Below are 23,782 nucleotides of genomic sequence, written 5' to 3' on the forward strand. Positions count from 1 at the left end.
TAAGTTGCGGCTGGGTGCGGTGGCTCACGCCTGTAATCCCAGCACTTTGGGAGGCCCAGGCAGGTGGATCATGAGGTCAGGAGATCGAGATCATCCTGGCTAACATGGCGAAACCCTGTCTCTACCAAAAATACAAAAAAAATTAGCCGGGCGTGGTGGCAGGCGCCTGTAGTCCCAGCTACTTGGGAGGCTGAGGCAGGAGAATGGTGTGAACCTGGGAGGCGGAGCTTGCAGTGAGCCAAGATCGCACCACTGCACTCCAGCCTGGGCGACAGAGCGAGACTCTGTCTCAAAAAAAAAAAAAAAGAACCTAGCTTGGCAGACATCCTTTCCTTGGAAAGGGAGATGCTTGTCATTCCTCAAAATAATGTTAAAAACACTGATTTATCTCCTCCCGCGCTGCTCCTCAACATCATTCCTGGCTTTCCTACCAATCTACCACCTACCTCATGCCTGAAGGCCATCTCTACCACTGAACTGGCGACTGGAGAAAGGCATTCTCCCCTTTTTATGTATGAAAAGATAAAATTTGAACCTGCCCTCTGCCTTAATCCCTTTTCTCTCCTGCGTGTTTTCACTGATTTAAACGTTGCCAGAATCCTGTGCTGTTCTCATACTTCTATGATTCCTTATTTTAAGTTCAAAATGTCATGATCTTACCCAGTGTGTATGTTTAATGGATTAATGTATCATTTTCTTTCTGGCCATTAGCCACATGAACAACTAGGCCCACAGCTGTGAGATTTCTTGCAAGGTTTTTCAAGGAGTGAGAGGATGAGTCTAGGAATCTCACTCTTCCAGGATCCTCACCAGGGGGTTCAATAAAGATCACTTCAATGTGCTGAGCACTTACTATGTGCCAAAGGTTGTTCTAAATGCTTTATGTGTTTTATATCATTGAATCCTTACAATGACCCTTTGAGGCTGAAAATGTAGTCACTTCAATAAACAGGTTTAACGATTTCCCCAAGGTTATCCAGTTAGTAAGTGGTTGAATCATAATGTAACTACTACTTTCTGGGCCAATCAAAAAGAAATGGTTGTCAATCCAAAAGAAGTGTTGTACGTAGGAATTTGGTTCTTAGTTAATAGGAGAATACTCATATCCTTTTACTTAGCGAAAAATATTTAGATTTTGAGGCAATATCCTGAAATTGTATAGTCAACTGATAGAGATGATTGCTTCTCCATGTAGCTTACTCTCAACTGGCATAAACACAGATTGATTATTAATCTTTTACCTTTTTAAAAATTGATTCTGGAAGCATCTATATGAACTGTTAATTATTCTAGGGATTATATGGCAAAACTGGAATGGATGTGTGAATAGTATTCACGTGTTACTAACGTATAAAGACAGAAATATAGTCATATATTATTAACCTTCACAAAGCATTAGTCAATATGTGTATCACGCCACCTCATCAATCAGCCTGCACAGGGACTGTCTGACACCAGAGAGATTAAAGGGGAGGTACTTAACTATTATCTTCACCACATGCTGAGAGGTGGCCACACTTGTCCTCACTGAGTAGAAATTGTCTTAGCAAGATTTACACCTGCAAAGTCTGTACCATGTGTCAACGAGTTAATTATCTATTTTTTACTTCTAACATGCTTCAGAGGAGCCCCCACCAATTACACAGCTACTCATGGTGATGATCTGTGTACTTGGTGGCAGGGTCAGCTTCTTCTTCCAGATAAATCAGTTGTCCAGATGTTATCCACATGGCAGTCAGAGTGGCCATGGCTTCTAAGATTCTGCCTATTTTCCTCTGCAGTCTCGATGGCTCTCAGATTTTGCGATCAAATGTATAAAGCTAGTGTCATTGTTTCAGTGCCCACATAAAACTGTAGATGGAGTGAAAAATACTGGGTTTTTAATTTACAAGAAAATACAACTCCATAAAAAAGTGGGCAAAGGACATGAACAGATATTTTTTTAAAGAAGACAGACATGCAGGCAACAAGAAAAAAAAGCTAAATATCACTGATCTTTAGAGCAATGCAAATGAAAACCACAATGAGATACCATCTCACACCAGTCAGAATAACTATTATTAAAAAGTCAGAAAAATAACAAATGCTGGCAAGGTTGTGGAAAAAAGGGAACACTTATACACTCTTGGTGGGAGTGTAAATTAGTTCAACCATTGTGGAAAGCAGGGTGGCGATTCCTCAAAGGGCTAAAAACAGAACTACCGTTCTACCCAGCAATCCCATTACTGGGTATATGCCCAAAGGAATATAAATAGTTCTACTATAAAGACATATATATGTATGCAAATGTTGACTGCAGCACTGTTCACAATAGCAAAGACATGGAATCAACCTAAATGCCCATCAATGGCAGATTGGATAAAGAAAATGTGGTACATATATACCATGGTAGACCATGCAGCCATAAAGAAGAACAAGATCATGTCTTTTGATGGAACATGGATGGATCTGGAGGCCATTATCTTTAGCAAAGTAATTCAGGAACAGAAAACCAAATACCACACGTTCTTACTTATGAGTGGGAGCTAAATGATGAGACCTCATGGACACAGAAGGGAACAACAGACTCTGGGCCCTACTTGACGGTGAGAGGAGGGAGAGGATCAGAAAAAATAACTATTGGGTATTAGGCCTATGCCTGGGTGACAAGACAATCTGTACAACAAACCCCCGTGACGCAAATTTACCTATATAACAAACTTGCACATGTACCCCTCAGCCTAAAATAAAGGTTTAAATTAAAAAGATACGGGCCGGGTGTGGTGGCTCACGCCTGTAATCCCAGCACTTTGGGAGGCTGAGGCGGACGGATCACGAGGTCAGGAGATCGAGACCATCCTGGCTAACACGGTGAAACCACGTCTCTACTAAAAATACAAAAAATTAGCCGGGTGTGGTGGCGGGTGCCTGTAGTCCCAGCTACTTGGGAGGCTGAGGCAGGAGAATGCTGTGAACCCGGGAGGTGGAGCTTGCAGTGAGCCGAGATCATGCCACTGCACTCCAGCTTGGGCGACAGAGTGAGACTCTGTCTCCAAAAAAAACAAAACAAAAAAAGATACTGGGTTTTTGTTACTTATTCAACACCTTTATTGAGGAGGAGGAGGAATTGCCATGTATTAGCAATTGTGTGTCAAACGCTGTTCTAAGCCTTTATATAGTTTCTCATTTAATCATCAGAATCCTATGGGTCAGATAGGATGATCCTCCTTTCACAAGTGGCAAATCTGTTACAGAGAACTTCTTCCAAATAGTATAATATATGAGAAAGTCGGAAATATGAACTCAGGTCAGTCCGCCTCCAAAGGACCACCTTCCTGTTCACTATACTTGGTACTTACCTGCCGGTTTCAGAAAACACGTTATGTGTTAGGGATACAAAGATAAAAGCGAGGTTGTACCTGCTATTGCTTAAGAGGTATGATAGTCTGTTCTTGCACTACTATAAAGAAATACCTGAGACTGAGTAATTTGTAAGAAAACAGATTTAATTGGCTCATGTTTCTGCAGGCTATACAGAAAGGACAGTGCTAGCATCTGCTTCTGGGGAGGCCTCAGGAAGCTTCCAGTCATGGCAGAAGGAAAAGGGGAGCAGGTATCTCACATGGCAGGAGCAAGAGGCTGGATATTCACACGCTTTAAACAACCAGATCTTGCAAGAACTCATTCACTATTATAAGGATGGCACCAAGCCCTAAGGGATCCTCCGCCATGACCCAAACACCTCCCACTAGGCCCCACCTCCAACATTGGGAATTACATTTCAACATGAGGTTGAGAGAGGACACATTTCCAAAGTATATCAAGAAGGTAATGAGTATTTCAACTTAGATCCAAATTTATGAGTGATGCAGCTGCCTCAGAAAGAAACCCATGCAATAAAGCAACTGGAAAAAGTTAAGTTGAAGAGGAACTCCATATGGGACTTCCAATTCAACTGCTTTAGTTCTATTTCCGCTTACTTGCTGTATCATATTGGGAAGTGTGCTTTATTTCTGTTTGGTTCAGTTTCACCATTTGTAAATGGTCCTAATGTTTCCAATTTACCCAGTGAATAAGCCATTCCCTAAGGCTCTTTGGAAGATTTACATATACTTAAGCTAGAAGGATCCTGTTTGAACACAGAGACAAATGTTACCTCTCTGCCATGTAATATTTTTGCCTCTAAAATTCTGCTAAGCTTAAATCTGTGTCCCTTATTCATCCAAAATACCTGGTTAAGTATTGGTTAACACTTTTAGATGCTCTTTGATGCAGGGTTTTACAGAAATACAAAAGGCTTACAAAAGTCCATGGAAATCTGATACAGCACCACAATACTGCTTTTCAACAGAACAGGAGCTGTTCATTAGCCCCCACTCCCCTACCCACCCTGTTTCTCTTTCATATCCGGCAGGAGCTGAATTGGCCACACCATACGCTTTTTTAGCAAATGATGAGTTTTTTTACCAAGCCTTAGGGAGGGTTATTTGGAATAAGGGAAAAATCAATCTTAATGTTTCTCCCCAGGACTGAAAGACACTGAAGTCTGTACTATCAATCACAAGGTATAAAAAACATGTGTCTAGGCTGGTTTGCACTGTATGCAGATAGGACCCCAAAGCTAAACATCCTTGGGGACCTAGGGCTTGCTCAGACTTGTTACCATCAAGCACTGTTTCCTGAGTAACCAGATGCAATTTTCTCTCTGCAGAGCTGTGCAGTGTGTAGTGTGTACTCTTGGCTCAGAACTGGCCTCTTATCCTGTGGTAGCCTAAGGGAACGACTATCCATTTCTACTTTGGCTGTTATTTTTGTTTTGCTCATCAGAATGGGCCTTGCATGAATCTCCTTTGTTCTTTCTATATAGTTTGATATTTGGAATAATTCTTCCATTTCAGACGCTCATATCCTTCCTGGAGCTTTAGTTTCTTACCCTGAAACAGAATAATGTTCCAGGTGAATGAACTATTTGGAAGACATTAAGTTAAAGGCATTGTGAAAATATAATGAAAAAAATGGTTATAAAACTCTTTGATTTGTCCTTAACTTGAAGATAAAATTCAACAAACATTATCAGCAGTCTGCTGAGAGTAAGGAAGAGCTATACACTGAGAGATGCCAGGAAGAAGTAGTTATTGTTTTTGTTATCACAGATCTCACAATCTACTAGGAATGCTGTGGGCAAATACAGTGCAAGATGAAATGTGCTAAGTCCATAGGAGAGAGGCAGAGTGTTACCAGGGCTTGAAGGATGGCCCTTAGCTTTGTTGCAGGCACAGTGCAAGGTGCCACATCTCCCATTTGGTCCTCACAACAACTCCCTAAGTTGTGTATTTGAGGAAAACGAGACTTAGAGTTGTTAAGAAATTTGTTCTAGAGGTAATAAAAAGTGGAAGAATAAATTATATTCCTCGGGGAAGCAGCAGGAAAAAGTATGGTTTCATAGAGATGAAAACGTCTCTTAAGCAGCAGAGTTTGGTTTTTACTCTTTTTTGGGAGGCTCATAATAGTATATTCTCAAACGAATGTTGAGACATCTAAGACATTAAGCTGGGCAGTGAATGGAACAGGTATATCTTTTCTTCCCCCAAGAGTTAATGTTTGTAGTTAGGGTAATATAAGATATTTCAGAGGAAGCATTCTAAGAAACACTAAAAAGTTATATTGTCCATAGTCTTATGACCAGTGGTTGGGGGAAGGTGTAACACATGATCATTTAAATAACAAATGGTACCACATAAAAGAAAGTAGGTCTCTGCCTCCTATACCCAAATATAAAACATCCCCTCTGTGAAAGTTCATTATACAAATTGGGTCATTCTTGTCATCCCCAACTAAATCAAACTCAAGAGGCCACAGGTAAAATCACTCTGTGTACATTACACCTGCTCCAAGAATTGAATGTTCCACAAGCCCAGCTGCTGAAATGGCCTGCTGTAACTCTAAGGCCAGTTTTACCTAGAAGCTGCTTAAACAACCTGCTGTGACTCTAAGATTGCTTTTATCTACCGCCATCACTCCCAGTCAGAGCTTGACAGCTACCAGAAGCTCCTCTAGGGCCAATGAGCTTTCTTTTAAAACAATATGTAATGTTTGTCTTTCTCGTAAGACTCTTAACCTTCTCTTTGTTCTTTGGACATGTCACAAACCACCCATTCTCTGTGTATGCCCCAAATTGCAATTCTTACTTTCCAAATAAAATATTTTAAATTTAGACATTCATCTCTATATTTTGTCTGACTTCAACACCTCCGTATTCAGGAAGCATTTTTTAAATATAAATATATTACCAATTATGTGACTAGACCATAGAACAGCACATATAATTAAGACACCTTCTCCCGATCCTCCAGTTCCCTCATTCTTATCCTTTTTTCCTTCCTGATAATTTCTTCCACTTTTCTCCATCCCAGTTCTTAATAAATCCCTTTCATCTGCTCTTCTTCTTCTGTAAAAGTGGGCAAAAGAGAGAGAGCAGTGAAAAGGCAGGGAATGATTGCTCCGTTATTGAGATGTAAAAGGATTCATTGGTTGGATGTTGTGCCTCAGAGCATAGGCTTTATTTCCACATCTGGCTATACACATGTGTATGCATGCATAGGACCTAATCTGACTAATGTGCATTATGTCCCCATCCTTTGGAATCAGAATATCAGTGAGCATGGTGGTTTTCAAAATCAATTGATTTTGCTATTAATAGTTCAAACCTAAAATTTCTGGGATCTGTGAAAAGAGGTAGTTATTACTTGGAGGCAGAAGAACTATTGCTTCTGAAATAGGAAGCAAAATGAAGAGAGCTTTCCAAACGTGTTTCTTAGATAAGGCCCATCCTTATGTAGAAACATAGCAAAAGAACTTAAAACTAGATTATAGATGGTTTGGAAGATGGGAAAGAACAAGTAAATACATGAATTGCTAGTAGTGGCAGAAGCCAAGTACTGTTGGGAAAAGAGTAGTAGCTTTGGAAAAAGGGACTCAGGAAAAGAGTGATCAAAAATAGTTACCATGAAATTTTAGTTTGGCGTAATGACTTAGTTCAAGAAGAAAGGACATCTCTATTCCAAGAAAGTTCAAATCAAATGTTAATAAGCTGCTACGTACTTTAGCATGTGAAGATCACCCCTCTGTTCCAAAAACCGGTAGGCTTCATAAATAAATAATTTATTTCTTAAACATGTATTCAGTGCCTACAGTGTACAAAGCACTGGGGTAAGGAAAGATTAGTTTGTACAGGTTTGCAAATAATTCAAGGCAATAAATAAAATGTAGGGACAGTAGTACAGAGAAATTATGAAGACTGGGGGTAGAATTAGCTGGCATTAAAGCTCCAGCTTGGAACTGGAGTATTATGGTGTCTGACACTCAAATGTGACCCCAGTGTTAGGCTTGATAGCAGCATATCCCTTAGGCATTTAAGGAGAGGAAAGAAGTTAGATGGAGGGGCTCCTGTCACTGTCCCCATTGACTTTGTAGGCCTCGTGAATCCTTAATATCACAGGCCTAATGAGCATTCCTATTTTTGTTTTTTTTTTTAAGTATTTAGTTTTGTCCAGGCAACAACATCAAAGGATTTCAGAGTTGTCTTAAGACCTAGTAACATATTGCTATAGAAGTTAGGAAGGTACTACTAATAGTTTTCTGAATAGGAAAACTGAAGATTAAAAATTAAATATTTTGGGGCTGGGCAAGGTTCCTCACGCCTGTAATCCCAGCACTTTGGGAAGCTGAGGTGAGAAAATCATTTGACCCCAAGAGTTTGAGACCAGCGTAGGCAACATAGCGAGACCCTTTCTGTACAAAAGAATTAAAAAATTAGCCAGGCATGGTGGTGCTCACCTGTAATCCCAGCTACTTGGGAGATGAGGTGGGAGGATTGCTGTCTTAGAAAGAAAGAAAAAGAGAGAGAAAGAAAAGAAGGAAGGGAGGAAGGGAGAAAAGAGATGGAAGGAGGGAAGGAATGAAGGAAGGAGAGAAAGGAGGGAAGCGGGGAGGGAGAGAGGAAGGAAGAAGAAAGGAAAGAACTTATTTTATCCCAAGTTAGAGTAGAAAACTGTGTGGTGTCTTTCACCTCTGTACAAATAGGAAGAGGATTTGGAAATCATTATTATACCAAAATTTGATCTTCTAAAATGTTTTCAATGAGAAAATCTCATGGGATCATTCTTCACTGTCTTTTTCTATCTTCTAGAAAGTTTGAATTCACAGTGTTAACCTTTCCTTTCCTGCCGAGATAACCATCTTTCCCTTTTCAATTTCTCACTTGCCTGACAGCTGATACCAGTCTAAGCTAATGTTGTAACAATTTTAGATAATATTGCAGATGCACAAGGACATCCTCATATGAATCAATTAAAGAAGTCACAGTAAGTTGCCATTGAAAGTGTGGCAGCTGCATCCTTGAAAGCAGATGCTCTTCTGGGTCTGAATGAGTCCAATTTTAACTAATTTTAAGACCTAAACAGATTTCAGTCTGGTTAATATTAGGATGTGGAACCACTTGAGACATCCTAATGTCCTAGTCTGATTAATTCTCCATGACAGTTTGTGTGTTGACTTTCCTTGAGAGATGCTGGGTACTTAATGCCAGGCATTTTTATGTCAGTCGTAAAGAGAGACCCCAAGTCGTGGCTGCAGCAACGCACACTGACAACTCGTGAAATTGAAGTGGCTTCTAACAGCAGCATACTTGGGGTATAGGGATTCACCAGAATTGCTTTAAACTGCATTTCTGTTAGATTCCTGAATCCCCAGAAACAGGCTATAATGAACTACTTCCCCATCCCTATTCTCTCTCTAGATTATACTCAGAAAACTAAGGAGAAAGTTAGAGTTGTAAATGGCAAGTTCCTCCTTCTTTTTTCTGATTTTTCTTTAACAATCTGTTATTACGTTCTTTGTCATATTGCATTGGTCAGTTTAATTAAAAAGGCATTGATTGAGCTTCTGTAATGCCTCTAGTTATTCTGCCGGCCTTGAATGGGGGAAAATATATATAATACATAATTCTTTCACTGAAGTAATTAATGATCCGGAAGGGAGACATAGTTAATGGAATATACCTTCTATTCTAGAATTGAGAGGGGTAGGGGAACATCCAGAAGAGCCATTGACCCTTCCTGGGGAATCAGAAAAGACTTTCTGAGCCAGAGAAGGCATGAATAGTTTTGAAAGAGGAGTAAGAGCCATCAAAGGTGTAGAATCATGAGACAGCATGATACGTTTAGGAAATTTGCTTTAAACAGGTGGTAAATCAAAGGGCCCAGGGTTGGAGAGGGGATACGCTGAAGACAAAAAAGAAAGTGGTAAGAGATGGAGAAAATCTGGAGGGTTGGACAGAAATAAAAAATCTTGGAAAGCTTTGCTAAGGAGCTTAGACTTGATCATATAAGCCTTGGGAAACACTGATGTTATTTATACAAGAAATTAACATAGTCAAATTTGTGTTTTGGGTAAATAACTTATCTGACTCATATTTAATTAGATAAAAGGGGGCCAGGTAAGAAGCAGAGACACCAGTCAGGTAACTATTGCAGTAGTCCATGGAAGAGATGGGGTCCAAACCAAGAAAGTGGCAGTAGATAACTGAAAAGAAAAAATAAATATTAAGAAAATATTTGTAAATAAAATTGGTACAAATTATTCTTTGCTAGAGAGAGTCAAAAATTACACTCATGTTTGCAGCGTGGATTCCCAGATTGATATATCACCTATAAAAAGAGAATTCAGGATAGAGAACAGATGCTAAAGAAAGATAATGAGTTTAGTTTTGAACACATTGCATTTGAGTTGCCTATGGGATATACAGGTAGCAGTATCTTGCAAATCATTAATCAAAATAAGGTTTAGGAGCCATCATTTCATGGATAATAGTGTAAACAATGAAAAGGGATGAGCTCACTCAGAACATATTGGCAAGTAAGGAAAACCACTAGAGGAAAAAGTCCCAGAAACACCGGCATTATGGATGGACTAAAGGAAGGGGATTCAGTGAAGGTAACTATGGAAGAAATGCCAGAGAGAGAAAACAACACCCGGAAGAGTATGCCATATAAGCCAAAAGAAGATGATTTCAAGAAGTAAAGGGCCAATGAATTCAGAGATAGCAGAGAGCCTGCATGAGATGAGGACTGAAGAGCAGCCAGTAGATTTGGCAATTACAGTATCGTTGATGGCTATTACCAGAAAAGTTTTGAATAAAAAGGTGAGGGCAGAGTCAGATTGTGGCACACTGAAGAGTTAATAGGAGGTGGGACTGGAGAAAGTCAGTGTTGAGATTCTTTTGAAGTCTTTGTTGAGGACTAATAGGGAGCAGGTAGGACAAAGGGCCTGAGGAGAACAGCGTGAGTTTGGAAAAATTGCTGAGAAAGGGAAGGAGCTAGCCAAGCACCAGGGAAACGATTAACAAGTGGTACCACAAGCTATTTTTGAAATTAAAATCCAGAACGTTTTAGTGGCAACAATCTATACATTTTTGTCTTTTTAAATTAATATATTATAGCTGTATGTATTTCGGGGGTACATGTGATATTTTGATAAATGTATACAATGTATAATGATCAAATCAGGGTAACTGGGATATCCATCACCTGAAACATTTATCTTTTCTTTATGTTGAGAACATCACAATTCTCTTCCATCTATTGTGAAGTATACAATAAATTATTGTGAAGTATAATTACCGTATGGTACTGTCAAATACTAGAACTTATTTCTTCTAAGTGTATTTTTGTGCCCATTAACTAACTTTCCCCTCCCCCCCCCCACCCCCTTTTATTTCTCAGCCTCTGGTAATCACCATTCAGCCTCCATGAAATTCCCTGTTCAGGTGCCACATTTGAGTGAGAATGTGTGATATTTGTCTTTCTGTGCTAGCTTATTTCACTTAACATGATGACCTTCAGTTCCATCCATGTTGCTCGAATGACAGGATTTTATTCTTTTTGTTTGTTTGTTTTTGAGATGGAGTCTTACTCTGTAGCCCAGGCTGGAGTGCAGTGGCGCAATCTCGGCTCACTGCAACCTCCACCTCCCGGGTCCCTGTTCAAGCAATTCTCCTGCCTTAGCCTCCTGAGTAGCTAGGATTACAGGCACGTGCCACCATGCCCAGCTAATTTTTGTATTTTTAGTAGAGATAGGGTTTCAGCATGTTGGCCAGGCTGGTCTTGAACTCCTGACATCGTGATCCACCCGCCTCGGCCTCCCGAAGTGCTGGGATTACAGGCATGAGCCACCGTGCCCCACCAGGATTTTTTTTTAATGGGTGAATAACATTCCATTGTATATATCTACCACATTTTCTTCCACCATTCATGAATTGGTGGATATTTAGGCTGGTTCCCTATTTTGGCTATGGTGAATAGTGCTGCAACAAACATGGGAGTGCAGATGTCTCTTTGATATACCGATTTCCTCTCTCTTGGATATACCCAGCAGTGAGATTGCTGGCTCATATAGTAGTACTATTTTTAGTTTTTGAGGAAACTGCATGCTGTTTTCCATAATGGTTATACTAATTTACATTCCCACCAACAATGTATGAGCATTCTTCCTTCTCCACATCCTCACCAGCATTTGTCTTTTTTATAATAGTCATTCTCACTGGTGTGAGATGATGCCCCCTTGTGGTTTTTATTTGCAGTTCCGTAATGATTAGTGATGTTAAGCATTTTTTTAATATACCTGTTGGCCATTTGTATGTCTTCTTTTGAGAAATGCCTATTCAGGTCTTTTGCCCATTTTTATAGTCAGATTATTTGTTGGTTTTTTTTTGTTTTCGTTTTTTGTTTTTTGTTTTTGCTATTGAGTTGTTTGAGTCCCTTACATATTCTGGTTATTAATCCCTTGCCAGGTATATAGTTTGAAAATAATTTGTTTCATTATATATGTTGTCTCTTCACTTTGTTGATTGTTTCCTTTGCTTTGTAGCAGCTTTTTTGGCTTGGCGTAATCCCATTTGTTTATTTTTGCTTTTGTTGCCTGTGCTTTTGAGGTCTTACCCAAAAATCTTTGCCCGTATCAATGTCCTGTAGCATTTCCCCAATGCTTTTTTCTAGTAATTTCATAGTTTTTAGGTCTTATGTTTAAATCTTTAATCCATTTTCAGTTGACTTTTTTAATAAGTTAAAAAATGAGCATCTAGTTTCATTCTTTGGCATACAGATAGCCAGTTTTCCCAGTGCCATTTATTAAAGAAACTGCCCTTTCCCCAGTGTGTGTTCTTGGTGCCTTTGTCAAAATGAATTGGCTGTTAAGTGTGTGAGTTTATTTCTGGGTCCTCTATTCTGTTCCATTGGTCTATGTGTCTGTTTTTTATGCCAATACCATGCTGTTTGGGTTACCATAGCTTTGTAGTACAATTTGAAATCAAAGTAGTGTGATGCCTTCAGCGTTCTTGTTTTTGCTCAGGATTGCTTTAACTATTCTGGGTCGTTTGTGGTTCCATTTGAATTTTAGGATTCTTTTTTCTATTTCTGTGAAGAATGTCATTCCATTTGAATTTTAGGATTCTTTTTTCTATTTCTGTGAAGAATGTCATTGGTATTTTGATAGGGATTGCATTGAATCTGTAGGTTGCTTTTGGTACTATAGACATTTCAATAATATTAATTATTATTTCAATCCAGGAGTGTGCATATCTTTCCATTTTGTGTGTGTGTCTTCAATTTCTTTCATCAGTGTTTTATAATTTTCCTTGTAGATGTCTTTTACTTTGATTAAATTTATTGCTAGGTTTTTCTTATTGTAAATTGGATTTTTTTTCTTGATTTCTTTGGTGGATTGATTGCTGTTAGCATCTAGAAATGCTACTGGATTTTTGTTTTGTTTTGTTTTGTTTTTTTGATACAGGGTCTGACGCTGTTGCCTAGGCTGGAATGCAGTGATGCAATCTCAGCTCACTGCAACCTCTGCCTCCCAGGCTCAAGGGATCCTCCCGCCTCAGCCTCCTGAGTAGCTGAGATTATAGGCACCCACCACCAAGCCCGGATAATTTTTGTATTTTTATTAAAGACAGGGTTTCACTATGTTGGCCAGGTTGGTCTCTAACGCCTGGTCTCAAGTGATCTGCCCGCCTTAGGCTCCCAAAGTGCTGGGATTACAGGCATGGGCCACCGCACCTGGCCTGATTTTTGTATGTGGATTTTGTATCCTGCAACTGTACTAAATTCATTTACCAGTCCTAAGAGTTTTAGGGTGGAGTCTTTAGGATTTTCTAAATATAAGATCATGTCATCTGCAAACAAGGATAATTTGATTTCTTCCTTTCTAGCTTGGATGCCGTTTCTTTCTTTAATCTTACCTAATTGCTCTGGCTAGGATTCCAGTACTGTGTTGAATAAAAGTGGTGAAAGTGGGCATCCTTATCTTATTCCAGAACTTAGTGTAGGGCTTTCAATTTTTCCCCATTCAGTATATTAGCTGTGGGCCTGTCATAGATGGCCTTTATCATGTTGAGTTATGTTCCTTCTATACCCAGTTTCTTGAGAGTTTTGATCATGAAGGGATGTTGAATTTTATCAAGAACTTTTTCTGGCATCTGTTGAAATGATCATATGATTTTTGTCCTTTATTCTGTTGATGTGATGTATCACATTTATTGATTTGCATATGTTGAACCATCTTTTCATCCCTGGGATGAATCCCACTTGATCCCAGTGAATGATATTTTTAATGTGTTGTCAAATTCTATTTGCTAGCACTTTGTTGAGGATTTTTGCATTTATATTCATCAGGGATATTGGCCTGTAGTTTTCTTTTTTATTGTTACGCTTTGTCTAGTTTTGGTATCAGCGAACAATATGTTCTTTTGTTTTCCTGTCAAATGATGAGTTGTAGAATTGACTCAATGTTACATGATTTTTAGGACAATTATAGTGAAAGAAAAGTATTCAAGGGAGTTGAGGTTTATGGTCAAAGAGTAGCTCAGGGAATCAACCATGCAATCCATGCTGAGGGTCCTAAGAGGGACTTTTTCTACCAGGAGAAAATGAAGGGATTACAGCATTAAAGTTATAATGGAAATGAGGGTGGGAGAGAGTTGAAAGAAGAAAAGTTTTTGATCTGAGAATATGATACTAGAATTTACAATTTCAGAGGTTGAAAACAGGATTTAACTTGGCAGCAAGTTATTAATATATATTTTTAATTTGCAGTGATTTAAAGAGGTGTTTGTTTTTCTAATATAGCAAAAAGTCTGAAGTCGAGCAGTTGCTTCTTTTGGCCAATGCTCCAACAATACTTAGTCCAGCACCTCTCTGATTCTTGGTCTTTTCCTCTTAATAGCAAGATGATGCAACTTCAGATATCTCAATCAAATCAGAAAAGCGAGGAAAGTGGGAGCAAGTGGTGGCCACAGCCTCAATCCTCCTTTTATCAGGAAAAACAAAAGACTTCCCAAAAGCCACAAAAGACTCTACTTAGGGGGTCAGTGGACAGACTATGACACACGACCACCTCTAGCAACAAATAGGGCTGAGAATACAAATATTTAGCTTTCCAGAGTCTGTAGTGGAGTGAGCAAGGGAGAGAATGGAACTGGAAGTAACTGTCGGTTCGCCAAAAAGGCAGTGTCTGCTCCAAAGACCAATGTTCAGCTTCCTTTCATGGAACAATGTTTATGTAGTACAGAAAGCCACAATCATCCTGCCACAAACAGCTAACTAGGTGACTTAAAGATGCATGCTTTATGATGTTCCCCTCCCTGTGCCCATGTGTTCTCATTGTTCAACTCCCACTTATGAGTGAGAACATGCAGTGTTTGGTTTTATGTTGCTGTGTTAGTTTGCTGAGGATGATGGTTTCCAGCTTCATTGATGTCCCTGCAAAGGACATAAACTCATTCTTTTTTATGGCTGCATAGTATTCCGTGGCATATATGCACCATGCGTATCGGGGGGAGGAGGGCAAGGGGAGGGAGAGCATTAAGACAAGTACCTAATGCTTGCGAGGCTTAAAATCTAGATGATGGGCTGATAGGTGCAGCAAACCACAATGGCGCCTGAATAACTATGAAACAAACCTGCACATTCAGCACATGTATCCCAGAACTTAAAGTAAGCTAAAATAAAGATAAAAGATGGCATGCTTTATGCAGTGGTCACAGGAGGAACAGACATACTAAGAATGATCTGATGTCATCCATCCCTAGTATTAGGAAAACAGCTCAAAGTGCATGTCTTCATAAAGCGATCAAGCACTTACATATTTAAAGCCCAATACGCGTGGGCTCTGCTGATATGAAGGGTAATACTATAGATAAATATATAACAATGTAGCCTTTAAAGGGTATGTACAAGGTTTTGTGTGTGTGTGTGTGTGTGTGTGTGTGTGTGTGTGTGTGTGTGTGTGTGTGTTTCTAGTAATCTCATACCTTAACTGTAACCTCCCAAGCAGATTGTGTTAGCATTGCTTTTTTATAGATTTTCATTTGACATTGAAGAGCTAGTTAATTGCTTTTGTGGTGTCTTAGAATGCCATGCTTAGTATTTCTTTGCTCAGTATATTCTTTCTTGTTAAGAAAACTTTGTAAGTTTCAGTAAGCCCTGTGGAGTTCACAAGCCAACCTTCTAGTAGAGCTCTGGGCATAATTTTTCATGTTGCTTTAATAAAATGTTATCTTTTTGCCATAGATTATGGTCAGGTGAAATGTACAGTGTGCTATTACCTGAAACTACTTTTTACCTCACTCATTCTAAGTTTTACCTCAGCAGCTAATCTTGCCATAGACTTACTCAACTTAGATTTTTTTTTTATTTGTAATTTGACAGTGGTCAATTGCCACATGAGAAAATAGTGTATTTACAAAATAAGAAATGCGAATTTTTTAAGTTTCTTGGTGGGATTTGTCCAGAATGCCTTTGATGGAATTTGGTCTATTAGTATAGCTTTGGGCCTCAGACTAGGAGTGAGACTTCAAAGTCCAATTTCTGCCTCTTCTCATTGATACGTAGATAACTCTCCATGCTACAGTCACTATCACCCAATAGAGGAATTGAAGGGCTGAAAAGCCCTAAAATGTTTTGAAATATTATAGTTGTATAGTTGCTTTCCTCTAGCCTGTTCCATGAAAATATTGCAAAAGCAGTGATCTTGTCTTGGCGATCAAACAACATGATTAATGCTAACGTTAGAGAGGAGATGCAATGTCATACATCTAGGCTCCAGCAGATCAAGTTAGTAAACATCTAGGATGATACCAAGGCTAGCAATAATTTAAAATCTACATTGCTACATTCCCTTCCTCCTCACCCATCAGTTCCCTTGAACAACATTCTTTTTTTTTATGTTTGCCATGTTATTTGAATTTATTAGAGTCTGGTTCCACAGAGGAGAACTTAGCCTTACATGTTAGAAGCCTGGATTGTCTATCCAAGCCCTTTTCTGGACTTAGCAAAGTTTAAGAATGGATATAGTGCTGAAAGGTCATAAGTGTAGACACTACACACTACAGCAAGATGTTGGCTCTCTACCCTATAAGGTGAATGACCTTCTGAGTTAGTGATGCCTCACCAATTCCCATGTTCCCTAAGTCCAGAGAGCCTCTTTCTTCCAAAGGACTTTTTGAAAAAGAGAAGGATGTTCATACAGAAAAGCAAAACATATCAGAAATTGAATAAAGATTGATGGAATTATTTTGTAAGTATATGGTTGCTGTAATTAAGCTTAAGACCTAACCTGGACAAATCACTTGCTAAAGAATAATAATAATTGCTTATGTTTCTTGCTTATATTAAGTTTTATATGTTGTTATTCTAAGTGTTTTGCCTACATTAATTCATTTAACCCCATGATATAGATACTATTACCCTCACTTTACAAAATAAAATAATAAGGCAGAGAAAATTTAAATAATTAGCTCTTGGTCACGTAAAGTAAATGTTGGAGCCAGGACTTAAAGCCAAACTTTGAGGCTCTAGAGAGCTAAGAAAACTTTTGAATGAGATCACCAAATTATTGTTGGTTGGTAATCTTTGAGAAATTGTGAGGACATGGGGATACAATAGAAGTTTAGAGATAAACAAATGTAGTTTTTTGTTTTTGTTCAGCTTTTTTTTGAAGAAAATGTCTAAGTGGTGCTAAATATTCTAATAAATCGTTTTGGAAATATATAGAAGGTAGCTTTATCAAATTTTCCAGAAAGACCTTCTTAGGGCTTTTAGTTGGCCATAAGCTATATATGAGTTGAAGTGGAATACAGCACACTACCACTTCCACCTCCCAGAATTTAGGGAGGTGTAAAGCGTCATGGCATCTAGAAAAAGGGAATTGATCATTCTCTCTAGACTGGTCAGCCCCTTCTGTAGTATTTATTCTGTTTTGTCCTGAGTTCTACATTTCAAGGGAAATAGAGAAAAATTGGAATGTTTTGGTAGGTAAATTTTGAGAATTATAATTTAATTCAATCATTAGAAGAATGGGTGAAGAACTGTGGACATTCTGCCTAGAAAAGGGAAGACTTCAAGGAAGCCAAAAGAGGTATCTTCAATACTTGTAGTACTGACTCATGTGTGAAGATTACAAAGTTAGGTAAAATTAGAGCCAGTGATTAGAAGTTAATGAAGACAGATATTGGCTTGATGTAAGATGGTCAATTCTTTCGGAGATGGAACAGGCTGCCTTGAAAGGTATTGAGTTTCCTTTCGCCAGCATTTGTGTAAGTGTGCAGCCAGAATGTGGACAGCCACTTGACGGTGCACAGAAGATGGAGGCACAGACCAGATGGTTGGGCCACATGACAGTGAAGGCCTCTTCCAACTCTGAGTTTCTGTTTCTGTAGGTTGGTGCAAAAGTAATTATGGTTTTTGCCATTGAAAGTAATACTTTCGCACCAACCTAAATATTATTATATGAATTGATTCAAGATAAGCCACTGCACTTCTATGTGTAATCAAATATAGAAATTGTCTATTATGTCTTGGACTTCTAATGCTGCCAACACTAGTGTTAACCAAGCTAGTAAAAACAAGATGAACAGCAAAATAATATGTCATTTCAGAAAAATCTGTAGGCATCTAATGAAATGATTGGTGTTTTATCCTTACCTTTCAGTGCTTTCTCCTGCTCAAGACAGCCACACGAACACAGATCTCCCCCCAGTGTCAGAGCAGATCATGCAGACTCTCAGTGAACTTGCCAAATCGTTCCAGGATATGGCTGACCGCTGCTTGCTGGTCTTACATCTGGAAGTGAGGTATGATACAGACAAGCCCAGGACCTTGCAATTTGAATGCACTGCGGTTCATAAATCACTTGCTTATTTCCAGGCAGTATCACCGTAATTTCTGGCTCATATTTTTGACATTATCCCTTTTTACACTGAAAGTGATTTTTAGCTGTATTCAGTGATTATTTGAGCGCACAGTGTATTGTGAGTGTGGTGATTCAGAGCTGGCATGATCTATGAAATCAGGTCATCTCGATTGGAATGTCACTATCAACTGGCTAGGTGATCTTAGGTCAGTTAATTAACTTTACAAACCACAGTTTCCTTATTTTAAAAATGGAAATGGTAGTTTCTAACTTATAGAGATTTTATAAATGAAATAATAATTAGCACAATGTCAGCCACAAAGTAAGTGCTCAAAATATGGTAGCTTTGCTATTGTGGTGACTTTATTGTGATTGATATTTTTACTAAAGTGCTCTGCTAGTCAAGAAGGGAGTCACATTTGAAAAAGTAGAGGGAAACAGGTAAAAGAATTATACTAATATATTTTAGTTAACCCAGTATATCCAAAACAGCATTTCAGTAGGCAATCAACAGAAGTGATTGAGGTATTCAGCATTTTCTTTTGCACTAAGCTTTTGAAATCTGCACATTTTATACTTACAGCACATCACAATTTGGACTGGCCACATTTTAAGTGCTTGGTAGCTACATGTGCCCAGTACTAGCATAGTGGGCAGTTGCCAAGAGTGGCTGGGGCTGACTAGGAATGGGATTCTTTTCTTTAAGATAAAATGGTCAGAAGAAATGTGACAAAGTAACAAGAATGATCAGTCTGTACAAAGACCTAGAGGAAGAGAGTTTCAGACAGAAGGAGGCACACTCACAAAGGTCCTGAGACAAAATCAAGCTTGGCGGTTTTAAGAGCAGAGAGGAGGCTGATATGCTTGTAGGCTGATGAACAAGCTGGGTGGGGAGGACTGAAAGAATAAGGCACAGGAGACAGGCTGGAGCCCAATCCTGTGGAGTCATGAAGCCTGACACATTACAGGGTCTTACAGACCAAGTGAATCATTCAGATGTCATAGAAGCCATGGAAGAGTTTTAAGAAAGGGAGAGATATCAATTAATTAACATTTTTTAAAGGTCACTCTGGCTGTTGTATGGAAAAGGGATTGCAGGGAAAAATACAAATGGAAGCAGGGTGACCAGTTGAAAACAACTCTGAGCATCAAGGTGATAGAGGTAGAGATATGAGAAGCATAGGATTTGGGACATATGCTGAAGGTAGAGCTAATGAAGTTTGTTGATAGATTGTATTGGACACAGGGGCTGGTGCAATAAGAGGAAAGACTCAAGGAAAACCACTAGTTTGGGGCCAGAGCAACTGTGTGCCATTAACTGAGGGGAGAAACACTGAGGGAGGAGAAGGGTGGAAATCAAGTATGCCATTGAGAGATGTTCAGTTTGGGATGCTTATTAAACAACTAGGTAGCAAGTCAAAACATCAGGATCAGAAAGTGCATGGTGTGGTAATACATTCTATTCTGTATTGCTTTGGAACATGATTAACATTGATAGAATATTTTTCTTTTCATTTGAAGTCTTTACTAGATTTAGATTTTAAAAATGTAAATAGGACTTTGTTTGATAGGTGACCCTTGGGAATATGTTTGGACTCCAGTTAGAACTTGGATTCCTTTCCAGGGTGACTCCTTGTGTGTGCTACTTGCTTTTTATCCTTCATTACCATTGCCCAGTGAGTTACTTCCTTATTGCTTGTGAGAGCCTTGTGAGTGGAACAAGAGAAGTAACATTGCAGTTTTAGAATCTGTGTTACGTGGCATTATTCCTGATGTTATTTCTCACATTAAGCTGTCCAGAAATAAAGCTCTTTCTGTATATTTTCTGCTTTGTTTTACAATAATTTTCATATTTGGTATCTCTTTATTTACAAGTGGACAGAGAAATAAATCAGGTGTTTTCTATGAATAAATATTTGCAATAGATGGAAGGAAATGAAAAATACCAAGTAATATTCTAATGCCGCTGTTACCTGAGTTACAAAGGAAAACAAGGGAATACCAAATTAGTTACTATCACAACTCCTGGAATTTATACTATTGATCGTGTGCTTATACATATTCTACATTCAGAATTGTTTACTTATGTGTAGTTAATTCCAAGTGGGATATTTGCAACACATTTGAATAAGATCTTTTAAATCCTTAACCCCTATTCTGCCCTTTTGATACATCTTGGCAATACTCTTCTTAATACTGAACATGCTTTAGTCATTAATTTACAAGAAACTATACAGTGCTGTAGCACTGTTTGCTATATCTTCTTCAACATTAGTCTAAAAACAGAAAAATGTCATTTTTAAGAATGAATATCAAAAAAGACTGAATTTTAGAGCCCTGGATGTAGAATTATCTTCCTTGAATTTAACTCAGAACACGAAACATGGGATTTTTTTTTAATTAAATTTCCTCACTTCCTCATGTAACATGGTTCCAACACTCAGGTTGCTTTCTAATGAGTATGCTCCATTTTGTCTTTGTTCCTTTTAAAGTAAGGTAGATACAACTAGCAGAATATACCACATAAGGCTCGGATAGTGAATGTAGACGCATTTACTCTATCCTGGTCACGTTAACAATTTTTTTGCAGTTTGCACAGTGATGATACAAAATGAAAAAGACAGATTTCATGCCACTCTAGTATAATAACGCTAGAATAGAGGTGCCTGCTAAGTGCTCTGGGGGCGTGACTGTGGAAGAGACCATCGAGCAGCTCTTCCAGGTGTGGCTTGTTCATTGTGATGGCTGGCCCTGAAACCTAATATCCTGCTGTATATAAGGTGCTCAGTAAAAATGTGATTAAGAATTAGTTGGTTTGAAACCAAACCCAGATAAAGTAAGTGCTACTTTACAAAACAAAACCTGTTGTCTTTAAAGAAAATGAATTGGTTTGCAGTTTCTGTTTTTACACAGCAGTCCACTTGTAAGTCCACTGCATTATCTTAAGAGGTACAGAGGCTGTGTGGCCAACATCATTCTCATCAGCTAATGTTTGTTTTGTTCCCATCCTGCTGTAAAAAAAGAATTAGAACGTAGGCCCAGTTGTCCAGGAGCTGGTGTGTTGAAAAAGTGGCTGGTTAGCTCCTGTCTCTGGCACTTTTAGCCAAGAAACCACTGTAATAGTACAGATAGAAGAAAACAATTCATGGAAAAAAGTAATGGGATATGCTAGCAAAAAGTCCAGAACAACTTCAGATGCCAAAAATTGGTCTTGTTCCCCCAAATATCTTTATATCCATAGCCCGTATTTTTCTTTGACATTGTTAAAATTCAAACCAAAAACTGTTTTCCAATCCAGCGCAGTCTGTGTTGAAGGATCCATCTAAGGAGTGTTTGGCATTTTACCTGTGTCATTGTAGGTCACATTTTAACCACCAAGCAGCCCCTTTCCACAGTTTGAAGCATAAAGCAAATGATACCCCCAAGAGATGAAAGACATGGTGAGCCCATTAAAAACTATTGAGGTTTGTTTTTTCTATTTGAACTTTAGAAGAAGAAAATTAAGTTGCCATTTGAGTCCAAGATGCCAAGAATGTCACCTTTATCAGCTGATTTTTCTCACCATCAGGAGGGCTCTAAGTAGGTTCAACAGCAACTGCCTATCACTGTTGGGATCCTAAGTGTGCACTCTCTGAAAATCATCCACCCCACTGTGTAATCAGCAGTGTTTGCAGAATACGTTAATGTCAAAGTCATAGTAAGGTCAGCAACAACAGGCCAGAATTTAAATTTAAAAAAATACTTTATTTGAATTTGGCATTCGCTGATGACTATTTTAATTTCTTTTTTTTTTAATCTCTAATCACTTGGGAAGAAGATAATACCTTAAAGAAAGGTTATATGTCTTCTCCCCCAGTAGCTTGAAGATCTCATAAGCTCTCACCTCCAGTTCATAAGAATTTCCTAACTAGTCACTCTACTTCCAGTTGCTTCCATTCTCTGCTATTAATCCACTTGTATACTGTGCCAGAGTGACCTTGCCAAAGCTCAGGTCTGATTATATTATTCACTTCTTAAAATCCCCCTAAGGATCCCTGTGGCTTCTAGGATAAAGGCTTGATTCCCTACATGGCCTTCAGAGGCTGTACTGACCTGGCCTGTGCCCATCTCCCCAAGCTCGTGGCGTGCCTGTAATGTGGGATCTGTGTGCAGCAGAAAAGAACTGCTCACCAGTCCTCAGAACATCCTGCATTTATAGTCTCATGCTATTTTACATGGTCTTCTCATTGCCTGGAGTCATAATGTCTGTCATTTACTTTAAAAATACTTTAGCATAGATGCTTTAATTTTATTTTCAACAAAGTGCTACTTCATTTAAATTTCAGCCACAGTAGCAATCAGTGTGCTAGTCATGAATCCCATTCCAGAGTTGGTCAACTTTCATTCTGTCAGAAAGCTCACATTCCAGAGGAGGCTACAACCAGTGCTATTACTGGTATTCTTATCAAAATTATACATTTGTGCCAATTAGTACTTGAATATCAGAATGAGTTTTTATTGGTGAAATTACTCATTAGTTAATTAGCAACTGTTAAGATGAACATCTATCAGTAAAAATGAGTAGTAGTCAAGATATTTGGATTCTCTTGGATGAACTGCTTATAAGAATATGACACATCCCATATAAAACTTAGCTTAACATGGATCATTCAACTAAATGTAAAATCTAAAACTCTAAAACTTCTAGAAGAAAACATAGGAAAAAATTTTTATGATCTTTTTTAGGCAAAGACTTCTGAAATGTGACACTAAAAGTACCATCCAAAAATAAAAAAGTTATAAATTGAACTTCAAAATTAAAACCATTTTTGATAGACATTGTCAAGGTTAAAATACAAGCCAAAGACCAGGAGAAAATATTTGCAAAATGCATATCTGATAAAGGACTTGTATCCAGAATATATAATGAACTCTCAAAACTTAATAATAAGAAAACGAAAAACCCAATTTTTAAAACTGGGCAAACGATTTGAACAGATATTTCATCAAAGATATACGTGCAGAAAATAAGCACATGAGAATATGCTCAACATCATTAGTCATTAGGAAAATGCAAATTAAAACCACAGTGAGATGCTGCTCTACATCTATTAGGATGACCAAAAATTTTTATTTAAAACTGACAACACCAAGTACTGATGAGGATGTGGAACAACTGGAACTTTTGTATACTGCCAGTAAGAAAGCAAAATGGTACAGCTCCTTTGGAAAGCAATTTGGTAATTTCTTAGAAAAGTAAACATACACTTACCATAAGTGAGATCTAGCAATCTCACTTCTAGGTATTTATCCAAGAGAAATAAATGCAAAGTTATATGCACACAAAAATGTGTACATGAAGTAGCTTTATCCACAACCACCTAAACCTGGAAAGAATCTAAATATCAATGGGCGAATAGATAATCTGTGGGACATCCAATTCAGTGGAAGGCTACCCAGCAATAAAAAGTAATGAACAACATAGGTGAATCTCAAATGCTTTGTGCTAAGTGAAAAAGCCAAACTCAAAAGGCTACATACTGTATGATTCCATTTATATGGCATCCTGGAAAAGACA

The 23,782-nt window shown here is 38.4% G+C and overlaps 1 protein-coding gene across 1 annotated transcript in view; it reads left to right on the plus strand.

Annotated features, from left to right (window-relative positions):
* EXOC4 (exocyst complex component 4) overlaps positions 1 to 23,782 on the plus strand; it is an 804,715-nt gene that overhangs the window by 718,374 nt on the left and 62,559 nt on the right. Inside the window, exon 15 of the mRNA XM_019031456.4 lies at positions 18,025 to 18,166. Coding sequence (XP_018887001.1) covers positions 18,025 to 18,166 — 142 coding nt within the window. The remainder of the gene's footprint in view (positions 1 to 18,024; positions 18,167 to 23,782) is intronic.

The sequence above is a fragment of the Gorilla gorilla genome, chromosome 6 (assembly GCF_029281585.2).
Source record: "Gorilla gorilla gorilla isolate KB3781 chromosome 6, NHGRI_mGorGor1-v2.1_pri, whole genome shotgun sequence".
Taxonomy (NCBI): Eukaryota; Metazoa; Chordata; class Mammalia; order Primates; family Hominidae; genus Gorilla; species Gorilla gorilla.